Source organism: Xiphophorus hellerii, chromosome 13 (assembly GCF_003331165.1).
Source record: "Xiphophorus hellerii strain 12219 chromosome 13, Xiphophorus_hellerii-4.1, whole genome shotgun sequence".
Taxonomy (NCBI): domain Eukaryota; kingdom Metazoa; phylum Chordata; class Actinopteri; order Cyprinodontiformes; family Poeciliidae; genus Xiphophorus; species Xiphophorus hellerii.
The window spans coordinates 16,174,231-16,185,667 of record NC_045684.1 but is presented as its reverse complement, the minus strand read 5'-3'; the positions used below and the strand labels follow the sequence as shown (position 1 = coordinate 16,185,667).

General features: G+C 38.1%; 1 protein-coding gene across 2 annotated transcripts; it reads right to left on the bottom strand.

Annotated features, from left to right (window-relative positions):
- Positions 1–10: 10 nt before the first annotated feature.
- Positions 11–10,247, bottom strand: grinaa (glutamate receptor, ionotropic, N-methyl D-aspartate-associated protein 1a (glutamate binding)). Of its 2 annotated transcripts, none has more exons than XM_032581681.1 (7): positions 10,117–10,247; positions 4,372–4,706; positions 3,672–3,790; positions 3,388–3,588; positions 3,154–3,282; positions 2,851–2,994; positions 11–1,665 (listed from the first exon to the last, which is right to left on the bottom strand). In XM_032581681.1, exons 2-7 carry the CDS (start codon positions 4,673–4,675, stop codon positions 1,516–1,518), a joined length of 1,047 nt encoding a protein of 348 aa, XP_032437572.1. In that variant the 5' UTR covers positions 4,676–4,706; positions 10,117–10,247; the 3' UTR covers positions 11–1,515. The 2 variants fall into 2 exon arrangements, with proteins under 2 accessions (XP_032437572.1, XP_032437573.1); XM_032581682.1 differs by having other exon boundaries at positions 3,672–3,787.
- Positions 10,248–11,437: the final 1,190 nt, after the last annotated feature.

Below are 11,437 nucleotides of genomic sequence, written 5' to 3'. Positions count from 1 at the left end.
ACTCAACACATTCCCATTGTATCTATTTTAATGGAAAGCAGACAGCTGTGTTAAGGAATTTCAGTTCACCTTCCATTTTGATGCAAATATACAATGCGAACAGACCCACGTTGCCTGATTTACCTACTTTATACACATCAAAACACCAAGTTGCCCTATGTACACATACATATTAATCTGACACAAACATTAAAACGAAAAGAAACAATAATCTAACAAGGTCTTCAAATACGAGTGTCTCTTCAAATAGCTGCACTGTGTAAATTGTCAGCACGTGCAAATGTGGACAGGATCATGCAGCAGGTATAAATAAAACAAAACAAACAAAAAAAATAAATTAATTTACACACCCTTCAAATTTTATGCATGTTTCAATTGATAGATCATTTGGCTATTAGTGCATTTTCTCTGCTTTGTTCACATTCCTGGAGTTTACAAAACCTTTAAGAACTTCAGATCAGTCCTAAGTTCCTTCATATCTGGTATGAATTTAATTCAAAGTTTTATCAGTATCAGATTTAATAATCAGCAGTGAGACAAATCAATATTCACTTACAAGGGATTTACCAACACAAGGAGAAAGTAATAGACAAATGCAAATACAAAGATTACAAACTTTTTGTAGTCTCATTACATACATTCTTTTTAAGCAAAAAGGTTTTTTTTATAATTTGGCCATCATTTACAAAATAATGTAAAGGTTAAAATATTCCTTTATGCTAATTTTCTTCAATAATGTTGGTCATCGAGCATTATATTCCCCACCCCTGTAGCAACACTTCCATACATACGCTCCAGCATGCCTTTCAGAGGTAGGAACAGGGTGGTGGTAGCGGGTGGAGGAGGGGTATACTGGTATCATCAACAGTAAAACACTGCACTATTTACAGCTGTGACAAGCAAGACAGAGGCTCTCCTCCACTGACTCCTGACATCAAACTGCGTCTTTGCGTGTATTTCCAATTTAGCCATGCACAATTAAATCACACAGGCTGAAAAAAGGTGACAAGTTTATGAAAACAGGCAGATTGGAGTAAGAATTATTTCTAAAACTGTCTTCTATATTCAGGCAAAGCTGGTTCTGCATCAGTAGTATTAGTTTCCCCTCTTTTCTCAGTTTAAGCTCTGCAGCAAGACGAAGCTAAGTGCCAAGCACCCGCAGCCCAGCATGTGTGACGCTCTATGTGGCCTGTCCTACTGGAAGTAGGCAGCTGGGTGATTGAGACACAGCTGAATGTGTTAGTAGAAGCAGAGGAAAGATGGAGTGTCACTGTGGGTTTTCCATTTGCAGCAACATTTATTAAAGAGGAAATAAAAAGTGTCCTCACTCAGTTGAATTTTATGACAAACTCTTCATTTGAAAACAGAGCTTTTGAGTGTATTCAAGTGACAGGTAGGTGAAGGGAACAGTTGAGGAAAAGTCAGATGAGACAGAGAGAAAAGCACAGGTAAGCAACTTTTTACAACAAAGAGAGGCATCCTCCATCTTGATGCTGCTCCCCTGAAGGTGCAGGTTCATTCACGGGAGCGCCCCACGATGGCCAGGATGTAGAGGAAAATGTTGATGATGTCAGTGTAAAGGTTGAGTGAGGCAAAGATGTACTCCTCTGGACTGAGAGCAAGCTGCTTGTTGCCCAAAAGAAGCTGGGTGTCAACAGCCAAAAACTGCAAAAAGGCAAATACAGAAGATGTTAGTTATGTTCTTTTCAAAAGGGATGAGACATGAGAAACTCTAAAATATCTAACAAGATGTTTTGGTTCTTTAGATAAACACGTTGCACAGACATATTCTTCAGATACCATTAAAATCTTGTGTTAGAATCTAATCTTATGCATTTTCTAAAGTCCTTGACAGTTTTTCAGGTTTTATGATGCATCCGAGACACAGAGAGGGCAAAGAACAAAGCAAACACTGTTAAAACAGAAGCTTCTTCTAGATGAAAACCTAGTAAATGTATGGATAAGGTCTTGTTTCACAGATAACCTGTTTCTTTATGTATTTTATAGCAGTTTATAATTCAGAGTCAAAGCAAGGCAGTCCTATCAGTCTGTTGGTGAAAAACAAAGCAATCATCTTTGCACACAGGACTATTGCAGGAGAAGATTAAGCTAAGAAACAATTATCACAATATAAGCAGCAAATAAAGCTATTAGTTTAAAGATGAAGGAAAACTATTTGAATCTGGCCACAGCGGGGAGGATAAATACGCTTGGCTTTGCAAGCAGAGAAACCTAATTCCAGGGAGAGCACTTGGAGCTCTCCTGCTGATAATTTTCCAGCTGTTCCCCTGTGATCTCTAAAAAAACAAACAAAAAAATAACAAATTTTTTAATGTTTTTCTGAAAACATTAAGAACGATCACAGGGGAAGAGGACTGTCTGTCTGTCTGTCTAAATGCAGATAGATAGAAGTCTAAATGCACAACAGTGCAAATTTTTACTTGTATAACTTTTCAACATCACAATTACTAAGTGTTGGTTTTTCAAAAAAAAAAATACATTGGAGGTTTTTTAACAAGACAATTAGGAAAAGTTCAAGAGATTTATAAAGTACTGCCCCTTTCTGTTTGACCACAACTCTTCTTTTATGTAAATAGAGATATCACCAATACTATACCATTCATTCAAAGGAAGAGTTGAATGCACAGCATGTTCAAGTTGTGTTTTAATTTAAGCAAACATTGTGCAGCCATAATTCAAATGGAGCTACATTAGGAAAATTACTTGGTAACGATCTAGTCATAAAATTTCCTTCATTTTTCCCCCCGATTTTAACCATCTATGATGCACAAGAGTTCCAAAAGAAGCTTAAACTTAAGGCCTTATCATTTTATGTTGGCCTAAACTTACGCAGGTGAACAGCAGGGCTCCCAGGGAGGCGTAAACTAAGTCCAGGATCTTGTTGCGGATGAAAATGCAGAGAATCGAAAAGACCAGCAGCACAATCAGGCACACAAAGAGAACGCCCCGACAGGAAGTGAAGTCATACTTGCTCTGCGATAAGAAAATAAAAAAGAAACATTTAGAAAAATAAAACCCCCAAATATACCTAATTTGGAAAACTTTGATTAGAGTAAAAACAAATTTAAAAAAATGTAATCTTTTGTTTTAATTATAGCACAAACAGTAGGAAACAAAATGATAAGTGCTGACCTGCAGTGAGAAGAGGACAACAGTGAAGCAGACCACCGTCGTGATGCCAACAGCTATGATGACCGTCTCTGTGTTGTAGAAGCTGGCGATCATGCCCACCATGTAGGACATGCTCAATGTCAAGATGGACTAAAACAACAACACAGAAACAAAAGTTTTTGAAGATTCCATTTATGTGTCAGAGGTCATCGATTTGTTTATTCATCCTGTTTAAATTTCAGGCAATGACTTTACCAAAGCAACCAAATTCCAGGGGTGCTTGCGGCGGAAATCCCCACAGCAGCTGATGGTGATCAGAGACACGAAGAAGACTGCATAGGACACATAATACGTCCACCGGTTGCGTTGCACAAACAACTTGGCATCATCGACAAACGTGAAGACGGAAACAAAAGCGCAGGTGACCAAGAGCTGCACTGTGAGAACAGAAAAGACCTGATGGGGGAAAAAAAAGAATAAATTTAGGAGCTAAAGTGTGCAGTTGTTTTTTTTTTATTTCCTTGTAATATTTCACTCACTTTTCTGATGAAGGCTTGTCGGATGTTTTTGTCCTCAAAGCCAGATCCAGCAAATTCTTCGTTGTCATAGTAAGAAGGAGGAACATCACCGTGATAACCAGGACTGCCTGCAGGTGCTGCTAAATAACAATTATGTAGAGGTGAGATTTTGCATACACAGGCTGGACTATTAATCATCTTTGAAACAAATATTTCAGCTGATGTTGAAAATAAGTCTACTAACTATTTGCTAATATTGTTATTGGTAGTAGTGATGCTGCATTTGGAAGTGGAAATTGTTTATTTGTTGACATGCTACTCTATCCAAAGTACAAATATAACCATAAGCATGAATATGGTAATATGTAGGATCTATAAATAGGTCTATAAGTCCGTCCTTTCGTCCTATATAATATAATATAATATAATATAATATAATATAATATAATATAATATAATATAATATAATATAATATAATATAATATAATATAATATAATATAATGCATTTTTATTAAATCTTCCTGGAACGTACAGCAAATTAATCAGTCCATATGAGAACTTATTTAGGGTTTCTACACATTTTCAGATATTGTCAAATATTCAAAAGTTTGAGTGAGGCTAAATTTCAAACCACAGACTATAAGGAGGTAGATAAACAGATTGAAGGATAAATAGACAAGCAACATTACTGTCTACAGGATTTTCATAAGAAAACTCACCCATTGGGTCACCATGAAAAGCAGGCTGTCCGGGTCCATGCTGATATGGCCCCTGATCGTATGGGCCCTGTGGATAGGGCATTTGGGGATAGGGCATCTGGGGGTAGGGGCCAGGGGCAAAGCCTGGACCTGGTTGGGTGAAGCCAGGCTGTCCATAGCCAGCAGGTGGTGGGTAAGGTCCCCCTGGACCCTGGCTGTAGTTGGGGGGAGGCATACCGAATCCTTGTTGAGGCGGTCCATAAACGTTGTTATGAAGCGGGTTGCTCTCGCCCATAATAGGGAATCGACTTTTGTCCTGGGACATGGTGCGGGTAATTACTCACTGCTGCCACAATCTGTAGACAGAAAGGCACAGTCGCACAATAAATATGTATTAAAGCTGGCGTTCATCAATGTGCAGTATGTGCAACGGATTAAGGTTTAAAAGGAAACGTTTACAACGCAGATGTTTGGACAACTTCAATGTGATTCTCTAATTTGAAGAGTGAGACCCACCTAATATAAAACAACATCTAGGTCACAAACAATTAGGGGTGCACCAATAAATCAGCCCCCATTTCCTTAATTTTGAGTGATCAGTTGATACTTACATATCAAACCGATCTTATCCACCTTCACAAGGTGTGAAAATCAGCCACTGCTCGGCCGTGAGAGAGGGCTGACTGCCAGACCCGCACACAAGGCTTTGTCTGCATATGCACGGTTCATAGTAGTCACCCCACTGTTGACAACTTAGTGATTATATTACTACATTTAACCACTTTTCATATAGGAAATCGAAATCAGCAGATGAGGCTTTTTAAAGATTGGTGCACCGCTACAAACAATCCTCTCATTTGTCAAAAAGATTACAAAGCAAAAGTGACCAACGCATGAAAATGTTAAACAGCAAAATTAGAAGCATTAAGTCATTTTTCATCACCTCGTTTTTGAATAAATATGCACAAAATTAAATCCTATTTAAACAGGTTGAAGGACCTGGCTGCACTCGAATATAAAAAATCCGGGCAGCTGATGACTGGTGGCACACACTCGATGTCTTAAAACATTTGGAGAATACTAAAATGTCTCTCTCTTTCATTACAGGCACTGGTTTTTACCATGGATTATGACATGTTTGCTGATTTGCTCTACTTCCTCCGCAGCCTCTTGAGTAGTAGCATTGTCAGGAGCAGATGCAGGGGCAAACTCACTGCTCAGTAAGTAAAAGTTGATTGGAGGCTTGCTATTGCTTCAAAAGAACAGAGCAACAGGCTGAACATCTACAGGGGATCTCAGCCAGAAACACTGAACTACAGATGTGTCTACTTATTATTGGCTGAATAAGCTAAGGTATGGTAGAAGGCTGAAATATGTAAAATTAAAAGTCCAACTTGTTGGCCAGATGATGCATCGATCCATGTCCAATCTTATTTTATAACCCTGCTGCCACCTCACACAAGACAATATTCATTTAGCCTTAGATCAGAGGACTAAAATCCCTGTTTACAGGTTGCCCTCACTCCGTCCTGCCCCTCCCCTTTAGGCGACACAGAATTAAAAGTGTGTTATGCAACACTGCTCCATTTTGCCCTGGCAAATGCATTTGGACTCCAGAGCCTGTCCTGATGATCTCTGTCTGCGGATGCATGCACCACAGGGACAGCGCAGTACAAAGCTTCAAAGAAACGCTGGCTGTGCTTCATGCTGACACATAGCATTAAAGTGATTCAAGATTACGTTCTGCTTTTAATGAGCTAAGTCGCTCCACAGACAACAATGGTAATGCAATGACATACTATTCACAAAGAAACAGTTTTCTTGATACTGTTGATCAATCAACCATCAGATAAGCGTCAAGCAGAGCAGTAAAGTAACCATGTGATGCACACCCGAAGATCTCCTCCCTGTTCAATGTCCATGGACTGCATTTAAGAGTCAGTCCTTACACTGGCTCCCTGTAGCTCAGAGAATACACTTCAAAATAATGCTGTTTGTTTATAAATCACAGAATGGCTTAGCACCTCAATACGTTAAAGATCTGCTGTTGTTGTATCAACCTTCCAGACCTCTCAGGTCCAAACCAAAAGTGGAGAAGAAGTATTCAGCTTCTATGCACCACAAATCTGGAACAAACTTCTAGAAAACTGTAAAACGGCCGAAACACTGAGTCCCTTTAAATCAAGACTAAAAACCACCTGTTTAGAGTTGCTCTTGAAACACAATCAATAAAGTATTAATCAACATTCTGATGTGTAATGACAGATCTTTACAATTGTTGACTGTGTGTTCATGTTTGTGTGCATATGTGTGTTTAATGATGCAAAGCACTTTGAACTGCCTTGTTGCTGAAATGTGCTATACAAATAATTGATTGATTGATTGATTGATTGAAGATTAAAGCTCAACATTAGATCTGGGTGAAACAATGAGAAACTTACAATACAAACAGTGTCTATTAGTCCACTATAAAATAAGAAGGATTTTGATTATTTTAAATGTTAAATTTCTTGTTTTTGTCTTTTTACTATAAGCCTTAAGGTCAGTTTTCTGGCTCAAAAATCAACAGTAATATATATATATATATATATATATATATATATATATATATACTGCTCAAAAAAATAAAGGGAACACTTTAAGTGTTAAACACCTGTTTAAGTGTTCCCTTTATTTTTTTGAGCAGTGTATATATATATATATATATATATATATATATATATATATATATATATATACACATATACATACAGTATATACAAGATATTTTTATCAATGTCAAATAAAGACAGTAACAATGGAATATTTTGAATTTTGTAAAAGGAAAACAAGATCAGTGAGAGAGTAGCATAGTTTGCTTTTACTTTACCCACATTCAAAGTAATAATTAGCTAATCTTGTTCTTGTAAACCAAGCAGCAACAACTTAAAAATAAAAATCAACTTTAGTAAGTTGATTTTTACACTGTCTGTCTTTTTAAAGACAATTTTATCTACTCATTTCACAGATTACCTAATCCAAATAGACGCTGCACACAGTTCTGAGAAAATGACACCAACAACACAGTGACTCCAGTATGATTCCAACTTCAGTACAAACGGCTTTCTCCTGAGGTTTTGAAAACAAAATGTTATTTCTTACATGATGCAAAGATAGATCTGCTATTATTATGAAAGCACCTGATGTAACAAATAAAAATTTTAACAAAAAGTAGTGTTAAATTATGAACAACCCTGAAGCCAAGACAATTCAGTTAAGAGTGGTGAGAGTCTGTGGCCTCACCGACAGCGAGGCCACTTCCCCTAACCACAAAGGTTTCACTGCCACTACTTGGAAGAGGTCACTGAGAATACAGTATATATATTATAGAGTCACTTTTAGTGAAGGTTTAACCTGCTTTAATAAAGTTATGTGAGATCATAAATCCTCTTAGGCGAGGCGCCACGATGCTGTAAAAACAAAGCCACCGGGCCACCGCTGATAGCCATCGCTAAAGGATTTAGGTTAAAGGGAGGGATTCAGTAGGCCAGTCAGAGAGCTAGGTTAACACAATTAGGTTAGCACAATAACTCAGCTACACTACAGAAAACATGCTATGTGTAAGCCAGGGAAAAGCATGAAATGTTGTAACCACAGACGTTCATGCAAAGCAGTCGGGCCAACATGGAAGCTTTGTCTTTTCTTTTCTTTTCACTAGCTTTTCTGACTAACATAGAAATGCAGTCATTGGAACTTGAGTTATAGATGAAACAAAATGTAAAATGCTGTTTCATTGTCACATGATAGCTGACTCACTTTGTATGTTTAGTTTGGTAACATCTGAGAGGAGGAATAAAGGATGTGTTTTTTTATGCTTTTAAAACTGGAGAACTGCCATGGCAACTTTCTGTATAATTATGATTTCTGTTTGCCAGTCTTTAAGTGATCAACAATGTAAAAGATAATTGCCTCCATGGCTGTGCTTCTACTGTATAGGCCAGTGCAGTAATGAGGGAAGGAAGATGCTGTTATCGTGCCAGGCTGTGTCAGCAGTCACTGTGACCATGCCAAGATTACAGCCAGCAAACACCTAAAGTTGCATCAGATGGCTGCAGCTTAACAGGTGTAGTAGACCTCTATGACAACAAACCGTCAACAAAGTTGATTTAAAAACATTACAAAGTTGCATTTTTTCCAACATTTATAAGCTGGTTTTATGAGAATATGGTCATTTTGACTTGGCCAATAGGTGCAACTTCCCAAGCAAAACCTAAGTAAATAATTACTGTACATTATTTAAGATGCTTTTTTTATGTCAATATTGAGACCAAGTTAAAGCAAATATAATTTCAGAGCTGAGAAGCTCATATGACATCTGCCCATGACCTGACTGTCATGCTATTTTAGTTTCACATAACATAAGTGGCCTGACCAAACCAGGAAATGCAGTCACTTGAACACTAACAGAATCGGGTTTTTACAACACTAAATTATTTTCTGCAGAATACTTGAAGAGACCAAATGAATTTGTGTTGGTTGATGGGGTGTGAATCTTGAATTATGTATGAAATAAAATGAATTTTTGTTTTGTTTTTCAACAATTTAAACTATTTCAACAAAATAAACCCATAGAACCACCAAAACAGAGATTGGTGCAAAAAACACAGCTTGGTACCACTTCACTTTCACTCCCTTCTGCTTGATGAACTATAACCAAAAATAATAAATATAAATAAAATTTTATATTTAGAGATATGAAAATCTATGTGAATGTGCCTTTCACAAAAAACTTATGTTTTCCCAGAGGAATTACTCATTTGTTTTAGACAATAAGCAACCAAGGCACGTTAACTAGCAATCAAAACACTCAGATGCAAACGCCAGTCAGTGTTACTCTTGTCTTTTAATAGTAAGCCAAAAGTAATCCTAACGTAATTAATCCCTATTAAATCGCTTACCAGTTCATTATTACTTAAATATTTCCTTCAATATCCAATTCACAACACAAAAGGCATGATGATACAAATCAAAATTCAATCAGCAGAACTGCTAATCAAGTGCCACAAAACTGATCATAGCAATAATATCGAATAAATCATTTGAATTTGCTTATACGGGCGATCCGAGTTGAAAAGCCCCAGATACAATATCTATGTGTAATAATAAAAACAGGCCCCTGCCAGTGGGGAGACTACAGTCGACAGCTAATGGAGTTACTGCAAACCAAAACAGAAACACTGACACAGTACTGCTCGCGTTGCAGAATGTAAATCCATCTCCTGTAGGCCTCAACTGCGCAGAAAAATGCGACACTGACTCCATCTGCGGTCATATCATCTTGGAGATTACCGTTCAACTGACCAGGAGGGCCGTTAAAGTCGGCGACCGGGACAGAAATCCGCAACAACACAAAACGCGGCTCGCCATGTTTAAATCTGCTCTCATTTACACGTCTGACCGCGGTTACATGCCCACACGCCCTGCGTTTATACCGCTTTGACACCAGCTCATTTTAAGACAAACACAGCCATTATTTGTGCTATATATAAATATGAAGACAGCCATTCCATTTTTTTTTTTTTTTTTTCGGAATTTCGTTTTTTTTTTTTTCTTTCCCGTAGACATTTGGGAAGCAGGATGAACCTGTAACGGCTTCCTAGAGTAAGCAAAACGGGGTCGCCGTTTTCATAACATATTTGTTGACGAGAACGGAAACAGTAAACAAGAAACGTCTTGAAAATATAACGTGACATAAAAAAAATCTCCCCCACCACGCAAAAGGCTTACCTTTAGCGTATTTATTTGGCGAGCAACTGTTGAAACGAACTCCGTTCAGCTTCGTCCCTCCTCCTGGATCTCTGGAATTCGACTGGGGCCAGGGCCGCTGACGTCACCACGCGGAGCGGTCACGTGTTTACCGGGAACCACCGGTTATAACGTAGAAAATTATATATAAAAAATAAATAAATGCGACGAATTCAATGCCACGATGACGGGGCATTTGTAACAAGGTCGTCTGGTTATTTAGAGGAAACATTGAGGTGAAATAAAATCTGCACAAGCAAAACGTTGCAACAGAAAGATCTAGAAAGACCTGGACACCGATCCAGTCACGTGGTTTATTATCAGCAACGTAAGCTTACTGATATAACGTACAGCCCAGTGTTTATACAGTTCTTTGCATTTATTCACTGCATTTAGGGGGAAGGGGAAGCTAATTAAAATTACTCACTCGCTACCAGTAGCGGCTGGTGCTAAAAAAACTGAGGGGGGCGCACACAAACAAACAAATGAAAAACAAACAAAACAAATCTTAAAAAATAGCACTATTTGAACATGAATTTTGCCCTCCTTTCCTTCTGCCCTGCAAATTTCTCAATTACATTCTTGTTAAAGTCAGTCATCTCTGTGACTAGTCTTTTCTCCATTGACAACATGGCCAATGCATTCAGCCTGTCCTGAGTCATTGAGTTTCTCAGAAAAGTCTTGATTCTTTTCAGAGTTGAAAAGCACCTTTCAGCAATGCTAAGTTTCCCCCAAAAACTTAGCTTCATTGCATTGTCTAGGTGGCTGCGGCTGTTTTCGTGCCGTTTGCATTTTTCTGAAAGATGTTTTAAGTCTCTTACTCCAGTTGTTGTCCACATTGCCTCCGTGCCAGAACTTTGAAATAGCAAACACGGAAAGCAGTAAAATGCATTGCTTAATGCAAACGTAAACGTGAATCGACCTAACGAACTGCAGCTGCGCTAATGAGTCGAATCGGGGATTGTCCAATCACACAATGTTTTAAAAAAAATTAGCCAGTACTGACGCTCTACCAGTAATGACACAACAGAATGGGTGTGTCCGGGACGCAGAGCGCTGCGCCCTGTGGAAAACCTTAAACAACCAATTAAAAGTCAGCCTCAGATCACCTGCTTGCCAAAAGTTGATGCGCCTACATACACTCTCATTAGGACGGCGCCCTACACATAGGAAGTGTGCACAATGTGAGCAATTAGAATTATGTATTTACTATTTTAATAAATTCTAACATGTCTATTGGACACACAGTATGAATAAATACATTTCTAAGTATTTTGCAGTTCAGAATAGAAATCATTTATTA

Excerpts from the sequence above, each read along its gene's own strand:
- grinaa (XM_032581681.1), bottom strand. The coding sequence starts at position 4,675 with ATGTCCCAGGACAAAAGTCGATTCCCTATTATGGGCGAGAGCAACCCG. Across the intron at positions 3,791-4,371 it reads TTTTCATGGTGACCCAATGG|CAGCACCTGCAGGCAGTCCT; the intron begins GTGAGTTTTCTT and ends ATTGTTATTTAG. Across the intron at positions 3,283-3,387 it reads CCTGGAATTTGGTTGCTTTG|TCCATCTTGACATTGAGCAT; the intron begins GTAAAGTCATTG and ends TTGTTGTTTTAG.